The 19,081-nt window shown below is 46.7% G+C and overlaps 1 protein-coding gene across 1 annotated transcript in view; it reads left to right on the top strand.

Annotated features, from left to right (window-relative positions):
- The window catches only part of PSMD1 (proteasome 26S subunit, non-ATPase 1), a 76,126-nt gene extending 68,131 nt beyond the window's left edge, over positions 1–7,995 (top strand). Inside the window, exons 21-25 of the mRNA XM_075099053.1 lie at positions 87–179; positions 2,350–2,442; positions 4,773–4,919; positions 6,777–6,931; positions 7,776–7,995. Of these exons, the coding sequence (XP_074955154.1) occupies positions 87–179; positions 2,350–2,442; positions 4,773–4,919; positions 6,777–6,923 (480 nt within the window). The 3' untranslated portion in view covers positions 6,924–6,931; positions 7,776–7,995. The remainder of the gene's footprint in view (positions 1–86; positions 180–2,349; positions 2,443–4,772; positions 4,920–6,776; positions 6,932–7,775) is intronic.
- The last annotated feature ends 11,086 nt before the right edge of the window (positions 7,996–19,081 follow it).

Here is a 19,081-nt window from a genome sequence, read left to right on the forward strand (position 1 = left end):
AATGAAGCTAAAGTAATTATTCTGCTGTGGATTTTTTTCCCCCTGCTTTTCTTCTCTCTAACAATGTTTATAACTGTTTGTCTTAGATGCCAAAAGTCCAGTATAAGTCCAACTGTAAGCCGTCCACATTTGCCTACCCCCCACCTCTTGAAGTACCAAAGGAAAAGGAGAAAGAAAAGGTATTTGGGTTAGCTTTCTATATTGTAATGACTAACCCCTTTTCCCTATTAGTATAAACATTGACTTTGGTGGCACTAACAGGGAATCTGAAGAGCGAAAGAAAAATTGGCAGGCACTGTTGTCTCTGAAAGAGAATTCTAGCTATTTTTTCCTGCTGTGCCTGGGCCTGTTGCTGATCATGGCATAGGACTGCTGTGTACTTAGTCACTGGAGCCTCCCTTGTCTCCAGTGGTCAAGCAGAAGCATTAATTAATAAAACTGTTTTCCATGCCCTACTGATTTGTATGTGTGTATCATCTTTGTGCAGCACCAAGCACAAAGGGGTCCTTGTTCATGACTTGGGCTTTGAAACGCTACTGCAGTACAAACATTGAGAATATTAGGTGGGACACTTTTCAAACAGTCATATGTGGAAGGACAGAAGTGTACCTGGGCTCAGGGCAGTGGGCCCATATGCTAGAATAATAGCTGTCAGGCCCATGGATTGAAGAAAGGTAAGTGGAACTGAGAATATATAGGTATTGAAAAGGAAGAAATGAGACCTGTGGAATGACAAGCAGGGCAACAGTAGAAGCAGTTTGTCTGCTGGCATAAGATGGTAAAAGCTCTTGAGCAGACCACAGCAGGAGGCAGAGCAGCCCTTAGGGAGCAATTGCAGCAGTGGAGACATTCAGGCATGTCATCCTGATGAAAGACATTGTGAGAAAACTGTAAAATGTTTTACCAGAATTGAATACTGGGCAGGACAGATTTCTGAGCCACCAAGGAACCCAGAAATGAACTCTGATGAAAGGCAAAGCTCACTGCTCATAGCTTGCTTTCTCACCTTTGGAACAGGATGGGAATTGGACGAATCCTTTCTCTTTTAAACTTTCCTGGCCAAAAGGAAAATGTAACAAGAGCCTACATTTAGCCCTAGAAAGCCTCACCAGCAACATGGCAAATGCGGTTGCTCCCTATCCAGCTCAGAAAGTTACTGCCTTTCAGAGACAGTTAACTGTGGATAGAGAGATGGGCTCACTGGAAGGGAGACATGCTGAATTCTTGCATTCAATTGTTGCTCCTGGGTACTTTCTGGCTCAGGAATGCCAAAGACTCCTAAGGGATCCTCCGTGGGCATTTTGCATATCCACTTCTTTATATCAATGAGAAATGCAGCTGTCTGATTAGGACAGTGGAACAGCTTTAGGTCATTCTAAAGAGTATCTATACACGTTTCATAGAATCATAGAGTCATTAAGGTTAGAAAAGACCTCGAGGATCACCAAGTCCAACCACCAACCCAACACCCCCATGCCTCCTAAACCATGTCCTGAAGTGCCACGTCTACATGGTTTTTGAACACCTCCAGGGATGGTGACTCCACCACCTCTCTGGGCAGCCTGTGCCAGTGCCTGACCACTTTTTCAGTAAAGAAATTTTTCCTAATATCCAATCTAAACCTCCCCTGACACAACTTGAGGCCATTTCCTCTCATCCTATTGCTAGTAACTTGGGAGAAGAGACCAACACCTTCCTCACTACAACCTCCTTTCAGGTAGTTGTAGAGAGCGATACGGTCTCCCCTCAGCCTCCTCCAGGCTAAAACAACCCCAGGTCCCTCAGCCGCTCCTCATAAGGCTTGTTCTCCAGACCTTTCACCAGGTTCATTGCCCTTCTGTGGACATGCTCCTGCACCTCTGTGTTCTTCTTGTGCTGAGGGGCCCGAAACTGAACACAGTATTTGAGGTGTGGCCTCACCAGTGCCGAGTACAGGGACACAACCACTTCCCTAGTCCTTTCCCTTGGAGACTGTGGCAACGGGTTGTCCTGTAACAAGAATTCCATTTGTTACGCTGTTAAAAATAAATACAGAAATCTCTCATATAGAGACCCAGACAATAATGCTTAATCTCTAAATCAGGGAGTTTGCTCTCCTTCTGCATAAGTGGCTGGACCCAGTCTGCATTCGTGGCATTTTTTTGTCCCATTTGTGCCATTTATTTGCTTTGACAGTGGTGTATTTGTCTCTTACACAGAGCAGTGGGTAGGAAGTGGAATTGATCTTACCGACACCTGCACTGAGAACTGTCCTAACATTGATTTCCCTCTGTTCCCCGATCTGGGGAGCTGAATCATGGCATCCAGTGTTGCAGTCACACTGAATGCTTCGTCTGTTTACATATCCAGGTTTCCACTGCTGTGCTGTCCATCACCGCAAAAGCCAAGAAGAAGGAGAAGGAGAAGGAGAAAGAGAAAAAGGAAGAGGAGAAGATGGAAGTGGTGGGTTTGAACACTGAAACTTAAATGTCTTCTTCCCCCCCTTATAAATGTGGAAGGTGTGTCATGAAAGCTGGCACCCACTTAATGCTGTCCCCCCTGCCACCTGTGTTAGTCTGAGCAAGGCATTAACATACGTTTCAGTGTGCTGCATATTCTGGTTAGCATCTTTATTCTGTGTATGTGTGTGCACTGTTAAAGGCAAGAGGTGGTATTGTTTATGAACCCATTATTTCTGAGAAATAAATCTTCCTCAATGTTGTCAGGTAACCGACTTCCTTAAAGGCAGAAGCTCGTTTTGAAAAATGTGTGTGCCTTTAACTGCATGAAACTTTTGTGCATTATTACACTGCCTGCTATTTCTATACCAAGGAAATTTTCTCTCTTATCCATGTACTTTTCTTATTAATGTGGAAAAAGTCTCAGTAATTTTATGTCCTTGGTACATCTGACCTTTTGAAAAGGACTCAGTGTTGTAGCAGTTGCTTGGTGTCTAATTCAGTTGAGAGCACTGAAGAGTTTAAACTTTCTGGTTTTGCACATGCTTAACCCCCTATTCTGAAATGTTGACCTTTTTGGCAGCAATCTCTTATGTGCTTTGCCCATCTATCAAAATGCAAATGTTTATCCACACCCAGCTCAGAACCAGCTGAGCTTTGAGCACAGGATCCATACGCTTCTCAGTAGTTATGGTGATTGCTTTGGTCCTCTGATGATTTCTTTCAGCTCATAGATGTGTCACTGGGACTTGTCATCATCATCTGTGAATAATGTGTCATCCTGGAGCAAGCTGAGGGTTAGAGAAATGGCTGGATAATGATTCTTGGTGGTTGCTATAATTTGGAAAACATATGGCAGTTAAAATTCCTTTTGTACCCTGACAAAGGACCCTTCATTTTGTGCTCTGCTAACAGATGCAAATATGCCAAGAACAACTGTAAGCTGAAAATTAGTTATGCTGACAAGCTCAGTAGAAACCTTTCTGATTCCACTTTAATATCTATGTGAGAAAAGCAATGTGGTCACAGAATTCTTTTTAATTTTAAAAAGAAACATACAAATGGTACGTGAAGGGAGTGTGGTATAAGATCAAAGGTGTATGTATAAAATAACATTCCAAGACCTACTCAAATGCAGCCACACGTTGTAGGCACTGAACTTTATGCAGTTGGCTCAGAACATGAATCATCTTATGTGTGCAAGGTGGAATCTTTTTTTTTTCTTTTTGCTCCTTTATCGATGTTTCCTTGTCATACTTTTCTGTGAATTATTCTTACAGCACTATATACTGAGCAAACTGTGCTGAACAGATGCATGTTCCTTCTAAAATTGCTACAACTTAGAGTTAAGTACAGGTGTTGAGAGGAAGCAATATATCAGAAGGGATTCACGTGTCATGTCTGTGTGCATGTATGCTCTGGATGCATGAAAAGTTTTCTTGGCTGAATTGAGCAGAAAAACAAGGATAGTAAAAAGGGAGCTTGCTGCCACCTGCTGTGTTTGAGTCAAGTGTTTTGCCTTTGTCCTAATATTTTAGAGGTATAATTGCTTTCCTGTTTTTCTGTTACACTTGTAATATGACTTGTAATCCACAGCTTCCAAGAGAGATCTGCACAGCCACAAGCAGTCACTGTGCCAGAGAAAGTCCTGTCGCTGTTACAGGACATGCCATGCAATTGGTGGTGTTCCTGATCATTTCCTATTGGTTGTTTCAATCTTTTCTGCAGTCTTTTTTGTTTGCAACTCAGATGTTCCCAAGCAAGAGGGAAAACATGATCTGTGTTCTTAAGCATGTAAAGGATGCTGTGGGTTTTTTTCCTTCTGAGCTCTTGCCTCTGCTGCTGAGTTGTTGGTAAAGGAGGGTTTAACTGCAATTCCTTAGAGAGTCACTGTGGTCAAATAATTTTGGTTGAGCTACTGTCAGTGACGGCTGTACAGCTGCGAAAATACAGGGGCAGCTTTTGGCAATTTTCATGTGCTTAATTTTGGTATTAAAGAATCTTCAGTTGTGAACAAAAAGTGGTGTATTTACAAAGTATTAGAAAGGGAAGCAGAGGTAAGCTGTTCCACCGCCACCTCTTGCTGAACTTATTTTCACCTGCAGTTAAGAGCAAGGCATTGCCATGATGAGAGTACTTATATCCGCACTGGCATTGCCTGGGCCAGCTGATAGATATGTGTTAGCTTGTTCCTCAGCAGGAGGATGACTTCTCACCATGCTCTGGAATTGCTGCCTGTGTTAAGAGTAGTGGATTGTACCTTACCCTCCTGAGTTGTGAAAGGGCTAGAGACTACCATTAAAAGAATGTTGACATTCTCCTCCACTTCCACAGGATGAGGCTGAAAAGAAGGATGAAAAAGAAAAGAAAAAAGAGCCTGAACCCAACTTCCAGCTTCTGGACAACCCAGCCAGAGTCATGCCTGCTCAGCTCAAAGTTCTCACTATGACAGAGAGCTGTCGATATCAGCCTTTCAAACCAGTAAGTGTCACCTTCCTAGTCCGTGTGCTTGACAGAGCATTCCCAGTGCTGGGCTTGTGTGTAAGGACCCAGAAGTTCCTCGTGCACATGAGAATGCCACTCACAGCTGGTGCATCACTGTAATGTGTTGTAGAGATTTGCAACTTCACTGTTGTCATATTTGATCTTTAATGTCCCTCTCTCCAAATGATCACAGGCATTCTTAGTTGGGGGAAAGCCAGAGCTGCTGCAAACCTTTTTCACCATGCTCATGCTGCTTTATTTTTTTTTTCTTCTATATATGTCAAATGCTGCAACATGGAAACCAATCAGACATACTCTGTGTGTTAATGACATTGCTGGGGACATAAAGACTGAGCCATCATCTTTACAGTGGGCTGAGAAGTTGTACAGGCTCATTGTCAAAGCAGTGAAATACAATAGGATTTGTGCTGGAGCTTTATTATCCTGCAGTGGGGTTTACCTAAACAGAGGGGTTTTTTTCATTAAACAGATTTCCTATTCAGTTACATCTGATCTTAGAAAAGTGCTTTCATCTCCTGTTAACGTAGAGAAGAGATAGCACATGATTATCAGATGGAGAATGAAAAAGATCTTTTAGCATTAAACCCAAGGGGTTAACTAACTTTTCTATGAGATGCTCAAATATATTGCAAAGCTAATAAGCTCACTCCTGACATCTAAATCTCCTGAGTCAAATTCTTCTGGCCTTTATTTTTGTTCAAGGAATAACACCCTTGACTTCCCCCTTTTGCTGGATTTTGTATGGGAAAATGTTGTTCAGAAGAAGTAATATTTTTCCCAGGAAAATGGTCATATTTTTGATCAATGGATTTCCTGGAATTCCATCAGCGCATTGGAATTCTCGGTGCATTTTGAAATGTCTCCTTTAGTATAGCTGTGGAAGGATTTTTCAGTTTCTACTCTTTAAAGAGAGGAGTTGACCCAACCCCTGGTATTTGGATTGGGAAGGTCTGCTATGTGGTCCAGTAAGTGTCCACTCATGCAGCTGATATGCAGATGCATGTAGCCATTTGCTTCAGTTTCAAAAGCAGCTGAGACCTTGGTGAGGGGAGTGCAGTCTCCTGCCTTAACAGCCCAAAAATAGATTTTGAAGAGAACAGAACAGTGCAGGGTTTTTTTTCTGGGATTAGGGTGTGTAACCAAGGAGGCTCTCAAAACAGAGCTGTTCTGGAGCTTTGCTCTGCTTTGGGGAACGCCAGAGTAAAAGGCTGCTTTGAAATGCTGTTTATAGGCTGGAATCCTGCTGTGGTCAAAGCCCTGATCCCAGCCAGGCGAGACACAGTGCTGCCTCTTCGCACCTTGTGTTTGAGTCTTGGAGATGCGCAGATTTGCTTCAGCCTGCCAGGATGTTTGGTTGTGATCTTTGTAATTAATTCCCCTTTGTTTTTACGAGGTTCTGCTAATAGGATTCCTCAGCTGGTGGAAGCTGGTGATGAGATTAGTCTCTGTTTTAGATAGCCTCCTGGGAGGCAGCTACACAGAGAGGCTTCACTAAGCTTTGTTGCCCTGAAAAGATGAGCCTTATAAAGCAATTACAGTTCAATTAGTTTTCGTGTGGAAAGCCCCAGACTGGGACTGGGGCAAAGCTGTGAATCCAGATGCCATTTTCTATCAAACTGAGACTTAGTGGAAATACAAAAGGTAGCCTGAATAGGCTCCGTCTGTTCCATTCCCTTATCAAGCAGGGATCTGGGTGAGTGTCAGATGCTTCACTCTCTGAAACGCGTTCCTGCTGAGCTGTCTGACATGGCCTAGGATAAACACTGTGGTCACAGACACTCCACCATGAGGCAGAGTCAAGCAGCTTTAATGCTCACTGCACTTGTCTTGCAGCTTTCCATCGGAGGCATCATCATTCTGAAGGACACCAGTGAGGATATGGAGGAGCTGGTTGAACCTGTGGCAGCTCACGGTCCAAAGATCGAGGAAGAGGAGCAGGAACCTGAACCACCAGAGCCCTTTGAGTACATTGATGATTAAGACCTGAGGTACAGTGTGGTGTGCAGTCACCTTTATTAATCGCAATAAATGAAAAGCCTCCTTGGATCAGCTGAAGCAGTTACCAGCACCCAGCACTCTTCTTTTAGCTCTTTGACAGCTTCTGCACCAGATTCAGAAACGTGCTCTGTCCCAGTTTGAAAGTTTGGCAACAATAAAAGAGAAGTCAACTCTTCTAAATCAGGCCTGACCCAGTCGCACTGGATCTGGTCTCTAATCCTGTAGGCTTAGTTGCTCTTGAGTAGAGCCTTGCTGGGCAGAGTTAGAGCAGTGTGTGGGCTCACAGGCAACAGCTGAGCGGGCAATAATCAACTCATGAAAGATGGTCCCAGAGGGGCAAGTGGTTTATATAACAAAGCTGTCATCTACTTGACCTCAGCATGGCAGGATTGGTTGAAAGAGACCAGTTACTACCACTCTGCTTTCTGGGGTTGTCTTGTCTTCCCATCAGTTCTTAGCAGAATTTAAAGATGCTCTAGTCATGGGCTCTGTGGTGCTCTCTGAGCCCAACATAATGATACTTGTAGATCTGTTCCAGTCAAGGAATGGTGCAGTTCTCAGGTTCCTTGGTTTAAGTGCCTGAACTGATGTGCAAGTTTCTCACTGAGAGGCAGAAACCCAGTTGCTTTACTTCCAAATATGGGCTGGCATGTCCCAGTGCCTCCAAGAGGAAAGATTATGCACTTTAATTGGTGGATGGGCAGGAAAACAAACTCCTTGCTAAAAACTGTAAATGTTGCGTCAGTGGCAGGCTCGGGTGAGTCTGTGAGGCCAACCACAAGAAGCCTTAGTTAAATACATTTGCTTTCTGGTTTCTCTCTCCTATTCTTCCAGGATCATGTCCTCTAAAGAAGACACTATGCTTGATATCAGAAAGACAGACATGAAGACCTTCCTATCAAGATCTGCTGTTCAGTGCATGCAGCCCCAATCTGTGCTGAGCTAAAGCTGATAGTCCATGTTTTATGGCTGAAGAACAGATATATGCTATTTAGTGTACTCTTTCACAAATCCTTGTTTTCAAATAAATATATTAAAAACTCTTGACAGAAAACTTGCTGCTTTAAAAGGAAAAAAAAAAAAGCCTAACAACCTTCTCTGCTCACCCCGAATGTTAAAAGCTAGACCAAAGTCTTGCATCTTCCTCCAGCAAAGCTTGACTAACTGCTCATCTTTAGAGTCGATGGGATCTGTGCACATCTCTGCTTTCTCTAGCACTCACTCAGGCTGAGCAAGGTCACCAACTCCAGCCTGGCCCAGCTGTAGCTCTGATGCTACAGAGAGGGCAGGTCTCTGCTTGCCAGCAGCTGTCCAGATAAGGTGTGCTTCCAAATTACCTCTGTTGTACTGACTGTGCACTGATCTTCTCCCTTGCTCATCCTGGTATTTGTGTGACAGTGTGGGGCTGACAGAAGGACTCTGGGTCCTAGTGATGGGGAAATGGGGCATGTTTCTCTTTGTTTCACAGGATCTCTTCCTTTTTCTGTGTGCTTTCACTGCTTTCACCAAATATGAGCATAATAGCTGATGTGAGCAGGCAGCTAGAAATACATTACAGGGCTAGATGGGGTGAATCCAGACATGCAAGTTGTTACACTGATGTGTATCATTAGCCAAGGGGGGTTTTACAGTCAGGGGTATGGAATGAGCAGTAGTCAGAAGGAAAGAATGCAGCTCAACTGTTCACTGTCGGCCCAGCCGGCCCTTCACCTGTTGGGCTGTAGTGCTTCAAAGGGTGCACCACCAGCAAGCCAGAGACTGGCCCTGGTCAGCTCAGCTGTAAGCCAAATGGTGGGGAAGCTCCATCGTTTGAAACAGCACTTAAACGGAATGAGGTTTTTATTCTGTGTATGTTGGGAATATTTTGCTCCATGTGAACATATCACAAGCTCGTGTGCATTGGTAATAACAGAAGACAAATCTTGCATGTAGTGGCTGGGAGCTTTTCCAGCAGATGGTTTATTTTTGTGAATGTTACTATAGCAATAGAATGGTCTGCCTTTGTTCTCTGCAGGGTTTAAGCAGTACAGAGCAGAGGTGTGGGACTGAAAGCCAATTTTGAGTCCTAGACTTCAGTCAGAAGTCCCTAAAGTTGAAATGCTGTCTCAGTAAGGGTGCTGGTCAGAGCTCACAGTTCTCAGCGTGATCCAGACCTGTTCACCCATGGAGCAGAGCCATGGGATTTGAAATGGCTGCAGACAATGTTACTGTCAATAAAACCGGAAACCAAGAGGGAATCACTTCCCCAAACCCACAGTCATTCAAAGTGAGACCTGGTATTGTGGTGCAGGAAACAGAAGCTGGACAAATGTCCATTATGTGAGTCTTTCTGGTGCTGGAATCCCTTCCCTTGGAATAATGGGTACCTGTATCCCTTACCCTGTGTGTTCTGCTGATGCCAACCAGCGTGGTATGTGGTGTTTTTCACATAATACGCCTTGTGTCTTCTTACAAAATACCATGCCAAGGGGAGGACATTCAGAGGAGAAAAATCATTTCAGGTCATTCAGCAACCTGCCACACAGCCAGATATTGCTGAGAGATTTCTAGAATCCAAGTAGGAATGCTGGGAATAGCTGGCTCAGAAGGACCTGAAGTCCTATATTGATGCCTTGGCCAAGCTGTGAACAGTCTGCTTCTATTCACAGGACTTTTTGCCAAGCCTTTCATACTACAACAAATGTTTCAGGGTAGCCAGTATATTCCAGGCACTGGCTACATGTTGGTTCTCTGTGTTGCTGTGTAAGTCTTTATGCACAGAGCAGTTCCCACTGAGCCATGTGCTGCCTGGGGCACCATCCAGGAGACTTGGTTCTTGTGCTAAGTGATTTTCTTGTGCCTGTAAGACCGCTTCTGCCTTTGGCACTGATGTTTCCTGCAACAAGCAAATGTGAAAACCTCAAATAGCCCCGAGCTGATTTCTGAGCTGCTACTTGGGGCCACGTGGTAAAGTTACACTTGGGCAGTCAGATTTTTAGAGAAGCTTTTGGTGGCTGTGGAAGAAAAAGGCCATGTGTTTCGGGCTGGGGATGCCAGGAGGGACATCTGGGAATTGGCCTGTCCTCACTTCCGCAGCTCTGCCACTTGCTGTGTTTTGTCTCCACTGTGTAAACACACATGGGAACTGCATGGTTTAGGATTGACACCACAGGGAGAGTGCACACAGAAAAGCATCCGCTGTCTTGGCTTTGTGTTTTCCGGCTCAGGAGAGTGTCCTGGACAGGAGTCCAGGGGAGCAGGGAGAGGAGCTGGAAGAGGATTAACAAGAGGTGGCTGCTGATTAAAGGGCAAAGCGAATGGATTAGCAGTGTGAAGGAGGAGAGGCAACAGCCGCACTGCAAATCTGGGTTGCTGTGAGCTGAGTGGGGAGTGGGAAGGGGCAGCTCGATGGGATGGTTTTCTAGCAAGTGCAAACTGACCTTTTGCCAGAGGGCTGATGAGCACTCTGTACAACTACCTGAAAGGAGGTTGTGGTGAGGGTCTCTTCTCCCAAGTCACTAGCAATAGGACAAGAGGAAATGGCCTCAAGTTGTGTCAGGGGAGGTTTAGATTGGCTGTTAGGAGAAATTTCTTCACTGCAAGAGTGGTCAGGCATTGGAACAGGCTGCCCAGAGAGGTGGTGGAGTCACCATCCCTGGAGGTGTTCAAAAACCACGTAGACGTGGCACTTCAGGACATGGTTTAGGAGGCATGGGGGTGTTGGGTTGGTGGTTGGACTTGATGATCCTCAAGGTCTTTTCTAACCTTAATGATTCTATGGTTCTGTGATTGAGAAGTGTCTCTTAGCAGGAGTAGGCACAGTAAGTAGCTTCCAGGGGTTTCAGCCTGTTCACACCTCTCTCTGGAAAGAAGGCTGTGCATGCAGTGAACAGCTCATTGTTTGTTTGTGTATTTGGTATCAGTAGATGAGGTCTCCCTTTGGGGATGTCCCCAGCTGAGCTCTGCTCTGCTGTGGAGCGCCCAGGTCCTTCTTAGCTTCCCAAGCAGTGGGCACCCCTTCAGGTATGTGTGCTCAGGCCCCATAAGTTCATGAAGGATAAACCTCTTCCACCCATACCACAGCTTGGGAGGATGCTGGTCCTGTGCCTTAGTGAGGCATGCATCTAGCTCAGGCTGGTTTTCAGGGGCACTGCTTAAAAGACTCCAGACAGCAGGACAACTGGTCCTCCTATGGGGCATTTTTGACAGTTGGTGGTACAATACAATGTGTCCTGACTATAGAATGATACCGTACATGTGATTTTTTTTTTTCTAACCTCTACATATTTCTTCAGTTAACTAGTTGGGCTGCTAAGGACACTGCTCTGTGACCTCCTGAGGCATCGCATGGCGCTTGGTTGAGGTGTTGAGCTTTGCTCAACTGCCAAAGTGCCACTTGGGAAATTTGAAAATGGCCAATATGTGACTTCTAAAAACATGCCAAGAGGCTGTAACAGCCCCAGGAGAGTTCAAGTGAACCTCTAGGAAGAGCCTAGAAATGTTCTGAAGATACAGCAGAAAACCTGTAGAAAGACTTCCAGGGAATGGCCAGGAAACCTCTGGAGATAATCTGGAAAGGTGCTAGAAAACCTCCGAGAAGGCTCTGGAAAGCCTGGGCTGGATCCTGCCCCTATGCTAAGGCATCTGACCAGTTTCCCTGGGGACAGATGGGGCTGGTAACCATGGGACCAGCTCAGTGCTGAGCTTGGGGGATGGAGGCTACCGCTGGCTTTCCGATCTTCAGTTTGGAGAAGGCATGGTGGGCACCTGGAAAGCTTCGCTGCTGCTTTAAATAACGTCATTTAGCCACAGTGGCTCATTAGCACTGATTTCTTAGGAAGTGCTTCTCTCCTGGGCCTGTCTGGGGATGCTGGGGAGGGACCCACCCAGAGAGACCCACCCCTGGGGTGCTTGCCAAGGGCTAATTGGACTTGCAGCTCCTGGGTTTGCCAGAAGGAGAGGCCGAGGTGACAGGAAGCATGCTTCTTTCCCTCCTGACTAATGGGCCTCATCCCCCTTAACCCTGGTGAGAAATAAATCACTTCAAAAGCATGCTGCTGCTGACAGATCCCAGAGTCCCTTCAAGAGGCCCTGGACATGTCCTCAGTCTCCCCTTTCCATTCATTAACTTGGGTACAAGCCCCTTGCTTGGCACCACGCTGGGGACTGGGGCAGAGATGGAGCTGTTGGAGATAAAGCTCCCAGGGCAAGGGGTCTTTGAGGAGGGGACTGACAGCCCCCTGGCATTGCTCTTCTGCCCCAGCAGGCACTCAGTAGGTCTCATTCTCCCCATTACAGCGATGCCTCCCTCCCTATCTCTCCCCTTCCTTCCAGGGCCAGGCGAAGCTCTTCCTCCTCACCATTCAACACGAAGGTTGGGCGCCACTGATAACGATGGCCATTTATCTCCCTGCATCCTGGAGTCTGGAGTGTCCCCACCCTCACTCCTGCCAGACCCCAGCCTGCCCTGGGCTCTTCCCCTGCCTGTTGCTCTTGGTGTTGGTAATGGGTTGGCTTTTCAGCCCAGCTCCAGGCCCACCTTAGCCCTGCAGCTGTGGCAGGATCGGGGAGATGGGGAGCACAGGCGTTGCAGGACTCTGCAAGGCTTGTGGTATTTCCTTGCAACCTCTGACAGGACTAGTGGGCCTGAAGGCTTTCACCTAGGGGTGCTGATCTTTCCCCAGGGTGGCTTCACATGGGAGCAACAGTCTTTTCTCCCTCAGTGAAGGTAACTGATTTTGGCAGACCTGGTTCAATGTGTTTCTCCAGCACTGGTGGGATTGGGCTGGCTCATACTCTGTGCCTTGGGAAGAGAAGCTGCCCCAGCCCCTGCTGGTGGGCTCCAGCTCAGGACTGGCTTGACTTGGCCTCTGAAATCCTGCTCTGAGTGGGAAAATAGTCCAGCTGGCAGCAGCCCAGTTCCAGAGTTTTGTTCTGAGGTCTCTACACCAGTTCCTGGCATTGGCTGCACAACTAAAGCTCTGGTTTTTGCTCTGAAGAAGTACTACGCAGGTACTCAGGTGAGGTATCGGTGTCTTCCAGCACAGGGGGGAATTAGCGTTACCTGCATATTGCAGAGAGGTGACTCGAGGCAAATCCTGTTTCTGCCCAAGTGCTTTGGAGATCAGCTAATCAGAGGTCCTGGAGACCCCAACCCCAGAAGTCCCAACCCTGTGCACTGAGTCTCATGGACCCTGCTGCCTGACACCTCTGCGTGTGTTTAAGCAACACATATGTCTGGGTTTTTTTGTTTTTTCCTTTGTGTTCACAAAGCAAGTGAAGGAGTGAAGAAGAAGAAGTGAAGAAAAGGGACAGTGGAGGGTCTATACTGTGAGGGTCTATTCTGTAAGCGTCCAGGTGAAGCAGGTCCCAGTGAGCAGAGCAGGGGGACACACTGGGGCTTGCAGCCTACCACCTTGGTGCAGGGCTGGCCAAGGGGAAAGGCAGTCATTCGGTGGTAACGGTATCCCTGGCCAAGGGTATAAATAGCTGCTCTGGTGATCCAGGGAAGAATTGCTGCACAGGCGAGGTTAATTGTCAGCAGAAATTATGGGGACATTGTTCCTCCAAAGATAACCTGCAAGGGATGAAGCATGGAGCAATTTTTTCCCCTTCAGAGTGAAGGAAAAAGACCTGAAATATTGGTGCTGTGTCTTTGTTCTCAGCTTTAGGCTGGCTCTCCCATTTAATTGTTTTTCTCCATTCCATGTCAGTGAGAACCAAGATGGATTAACTTTTTGTTTCCCCACCGTGTCCTCCCAGTGGAGAAGCTGAGATAGCTCCTGTAGGCCTGGGCAAATTCTGTTTGCTTTAACTTCACACAGAGATCTTTTTTATTTTTAGCTTAAGCATGAAATCTGGGGTTCAGGGATGAACAAGAAGCAGCTGAAAATAATTTGCTGGAAACATCTGCATTGGACAGCAGAGTTCATGGGCTCATTCATAGATGAAACCTGCTGCCTGTCTCCCTTGCAGGCCTGGAAGTTTTGCAGTTTGTCCCTGACTGATCGGGCAGGTGACCACTGGCCTGCGCTGGTGGCAGCGTCAAAGCTGTGCCCGTGCGATGAAGTCAGTGAGGCCCCCTGGGGCTATTGCTGGGACTGGGGATGTTTCCTCTGATGATGAAGTTCTCTGTCCTGCTGTTTCTGTGCACCCAGTTTCTCAGACTATTTCCTCTGTATTTTTTTTTTAATGGAACATCTCTAGCTCTTCCCTCCTCTCAACCCCCTGCCATTTTTGGCTGGAAAACCTTGCTGTTACTGTAAGCCAAGCCCCCTCACGCATTGGTGTTCACCTTCGTTGGGGGCTTAATGACCCATATCTTAGACAAGCACATGCCAGAAAGCCCAGCTGGGCCCCCACTTCAGGCCCGGAGCTCTGAGCTGCTGTTAGTCCCCGCGGAGGCACCCCCAGCCCCACAAAGGCAGTCGGTCTCTCCTGGTTTTCAGCTCTGTCCCTGTAGGGATGTCTGATGGGTGACATCTGCTACAGCTGGAAAGGTACCATGGGCTGACCTATCAGGATGGAGGAGCAGAGAAAGTGCTGGAGGGCTCCCTCCTTCCTCACGCCTGGGCTGGGCTTTGGCCAGCCCACAGCAGGGTGATGGCAGAGGCAAGGCTTTGCAGAGGTTGGAGAAAGCAGTGTCTCCTCTCCAGGTGGGCATTTGAGGGACGGGAGGGCTGACATTGCAGGGAGTAGGTTGAGCCCTGGAAGGTCCTGTCCTCATCTGCAAAATCCTGCTGGGAGAAGAAAGGTCTGGCTCCTTCCACACTGGGCTGCAAGGTGTCTGGGAGCCTCCTTCATCATTTTGCAATGGAGCTGAAAGGAGCTTTTTGGGCACCCTCCAGAGAGTCCCTCCTTCCTCTTTGCTCTGTGCTGAGCAGGCCAAGAGGCTTCTGGATATCAAGGAGAGCTGAGTTCACCCTGTCGACTTCTTCGTGCATCCCATAGCACAAAATCAAGGTCTCTGTTGTGCCTTTCCTGGTCAGGGACTTTGGTTACAGGACATTACTGAAGAAAGGTGCACATATAAATAGCCTGCCATGGGCTGACCGCATCCTTCTGGGGAGGGGTGGAACTTGAGGCTAAACAAGCCCCATCCAAGGGAGACAGAGCAGCTTTATGATAGCCTGATGCTGGGAACAGCAGAGAGGTTTTGCAATTCCATTGCCTTGGTTTTCCTTGCAGAGAAAGCATGGAGAAGCATTGCTGTGTAATTTGGTATGTGAGCAGTGTCTGAAATGCTGAGCAAGTGCCCTGCCTAAGCATAGGACATTGGTCCAAGCAAACCCCTCTGCCCTCCAGCCAGTCCCAGTAGGAGCCAGTCCATGCTCTACCTCAACCAACAATAACATGTCATCAACTAAAAAATCAAATTATTTCTTACTTATTTATTGCCTAAATGATCCTTCAAAGTATTCATTGAAAATCCAAACCAAAATATTTTTTGGCAACTAAAAGATGAAGTTTGGCTCAGAATATAACAGGATGTTTAAGCTTTGAAAAAATGTTCCTCTCTTGCCTGCTTGCTTTTATTTTTAATGCAACCACTTGGAAAGGCTACTGCAAGAAGACATTTCCTGCAAAATCTTCCACTTAGGCACAGAGAATAGCCTTCTGTTTTTTAATCAAGCAACAGGTTACGATCCAGTCCAGGATCTGCTGCTGGCAGAGTCAGTGGCCCAGCCACAGGAATGCTCAGCCCCAGCAGAAGTGGTGGTGACATCTCCCCCAAGAAAAAACCTAAACTATGGAGCTAGGGTGATGCCCCAGGCAATGATTAATGTGCTCCCTTGGACACACAGGGTAGTGGAGTCCTGCTTTTCAGGTTTGAGGCACAAGCTTTGCATCTTCCTGACCTTACCCCAGGTGCTGGCCAGAGGGTGGGTGTTCACCCCTGGGCAGCGCACTCGGTGAAAAGGGGCCTCTGCCCAAGCATCCTGGAGCAAGGCAAAGGCTGTGCAAGGCAGCATGAGCACAGCAGCCTTGCCTGCCTGCTGGAAGGGGACTTCTGCAGGAATGGTAGGAGGAAGAGAAGAAAAAATATGATCAAGCAAAGCTCAGATCCCACACAGTCCTTCCCACCATCCCACCCAGAGCATGATGTCAGTCCTGTTTGGCTGCTCAGAGGAGAAAGCCAGCTGGATGCACATCATATTAGCATAAAATCCCTCTCTCTTTTCCCAGGGGCAGTGCCCGATCACTGCCAAAGCAAAGCAGGAGAGATGGAACACAGAGGACAGTGCAGCTGCCTTTACAAAGGAGGGCAGCTGCAGCTGGTCTGCTCTAAAACCTTAGGACCACTCTCTAAGAGAATCTTTTAGTTCTTTAAAAAGTTACAGGGACAGGTGACAAACAGGAGGAGTTCACAGCCCTATCACCTTCCGTCAGATGGAGCAAGGAGCCCAGAAGGCTGCACACACTGTCGCAGCAAGTGGGCTATAAACGGCCAAGGGACTGAGTCCTTCCTCCTGCTGGAGACAGACTAGGTGCCTGATAGGCTCTAACATGGTAAAACAACATAAATATTTAAATTTGATATCGTGAGATCTCCAAAGGAAATCTTGGGCTCTAGACATGCTCTCTGTGTATGCAGAGTATGTCTACTATTTGTATTATTAAGTATAGAAGTTTCATGTATAAAAAATGTTATGGTTTTTTGTTTACATAAAACTTTGGTATTTAGCGCACAAATCAACAAACCCAGAAATTTCAGTTACCAGCTCTATCACGTACCTACCCAACCACATCCCAGTCACATGCAGGAACCACAAAGCCAATCTGAATGCTAATTGTCACACTCCCGGTGAGCAATGAGAACACAGCTGAACTGTTAGAATAGAAAATTCCCCTCACTTCCTAGGAATTCCCTAGTGCTCTCTAAAAATGTTCATGTGCTTTCTAGACATTTCAGTGGGCTTTCAAGGAATTTTCCACAGCTTTCTAGGAATTCAGTCTGGATTCTAGGAATCTTCCCTTACTTTCTGGGAATTTCTTTGTGCTTTCCAGGAACGTCCTTGTTCTTTCTAGGAATTGCAGAGATCTTTGTAGGAATTATGGACTGGAATTCCAGGGCACTTTCTGAACAGTTTGATGTGCTTCATTAATTCCAGACAGCTTTCACATGCTTTTCTTCCAGCACTTTCTAGGCCTTTCCCTGTGCTCGCTAGAAATTTTCAGGTGCTTTCTAGGAATGACAGAGCTATTTCTAGAAATATCCAACTGCTTTCTAGGGATTGCAAAGCACTTCCAGGAAATTTCCTGGTACTTTCTAGCAATTCCCCAATGCTTTCTAGAAATTGCAGACTTTTTTTCTAGGCACTGCCAAGCGCTTTCTACATCTTACGGTGTGTTTCCTAGGAATATCTTTGATCCAAACTCCAGGCTGTCAACATCCTCCTGGAAGCCACAGGGCTACAAAAATTCCTCTGCAGCACGCAGCATCTGTTCTTAAAGTAAATAGAAGGGGGCATACCTAACTTTATCTTTGAACAGTGATGCAGTGGCAAACCCTGGAAGCATAGCAGTCCTCTGAGCTGCCATGGTTTTGCCATGGTCCAGATGTTTTTGCACCATCTGGAATTCTCAACACAAATAAATCCAGGGATATGGCAAAGCAGAGAGTATCTAGAATGCTTGAGCAGGAGAGGATGTTCCTGTGAGTGGAGCTGAGGTTTGCTCAAGAAAAGGTGGCAAAGGTAGGCATTGCACAAGGTGTTGGATGCTCATCTTCCCTTCCAGAACAAATGCTGCCCACAGTCCTGACCAATTCCTTCATCAGGAACCCTCATGCCTGATTTTAGCATTGCTAGACTATTAGCCCTGGAGCTCTCCTGCCCAAGTTCAGCAAATGCATTCCCTTTCTGCTTGCAATAACCCTGGACAAGCAGCCAGCTTCCTCTGCCTGGGTCTTTCTGGCTTGCAGCAGGACACACTGGCAGGTACCACCTTACCCGATTCTGTCCTGGGCTTGTATTGTCTTCAAACAACACAAGGCAGGGTACTGTGATGCAAAGTCCAGTGCCCTGCAGACTTCTCTGTGATGCACTGAGGGCAGTCAGGTCCTCTCCAGGGTTTCAGGAATCTGCTCTTTTGTCCCTTTGCCCTCACCTGTTGTGATGCACTCGCTGGGAGTGCTGGGGAAAGAGGGAGCCTGAAGAATACTGAAGTTTCTCCTGATTTCCTAGAGAAGCTCCTTCCATAGCAGGATTTCTTTAAGTCCCAAGCATGCTGAGCTGGGAATGATATGTTTTCAAGGGCCTCTGGTGCAGACAGAGTTGATGGATGAAGTGACCTTTTCCTGGCACATTTTCTTCCATCACATGAAACACAAGTAAGTAAAAAGTGGGTGGTTTGGTGGGTAGTTTGGCACAACCCTGGCTCAAACAATTGCACTGTCCCTTACTGGGACAACCATAATTTGAAGAAGCAAGGCATGGGAGGGAGCATAGATTTGTCAAGGCTGCTTCTGCCCTTCATAATATATTTAAACACCTTCCTTTCCCAAAGAGCAGCAGTCTGCCTCAGTATTTTATTCACAAATACCAGCCCACTGCTAGCTGGCCATGGAGAAGTGGTGAAATAACTCCCATGGGTTATGGATGGAGTGCTAGTGCCTGCTCACCATCTGTCATAACTCTGCTTCCCATCACCTTGCTCTTTCCAAACATTTCACCTATCACTCAAACTGATAATTTTAGATTTGGCAAGCATGTTCAAGGGTGATTTATTTTTTTCTGGTTCTTTTTTTTTGTTTGTTTTAATTGCATAAGGAGAAGAATACCCTTAGATCACAAGTCAGGGGAAGGCTGTAACCTGAACTGTATTCACCCATGCTGATGTTGGAAAGTTAAGGTTTGACTGGGAAATGGTCTTGGTGGAGAGCAGTGCCTCTGAGCTGGCTGGCTGGTGAGATTAGCTTTTGCATTTTGTGAGGCTATTATGAGTCAAAATCCATCTGTGTGGGGAAGTTGCAAAGCTCTGTGTTCAGTTTTGGCTGCCCACTTTAGGAGGCTTTTAACAGAAGAAAGATGGTGCCGCACTGTGTCTGGTTGTGGGATGTGCGGATGACATGGGTCATCTTAGGTGTTCATGGTGGAAAACAAGGCTGCATGGGGTGAGACCGAAACCCTGGGCAGGACATCACTGGTGATACGGTGTCG

The sequence above is a fragment of the Phalacrocorax aristotelis genome, chromosome 7, assembly GCF_949628215.1.
Source record: "Phalacrocorax aristotelis chromosome 7, bGulAri2.1, whole genome shotgun sequence".
Lineage (NCBI taxonomy): Eukaryota > Metazoa > Chordata > Aves > Suliformes > Phalacrocoracidae > Phalacrocorax > Phalacrocorax aristotelis.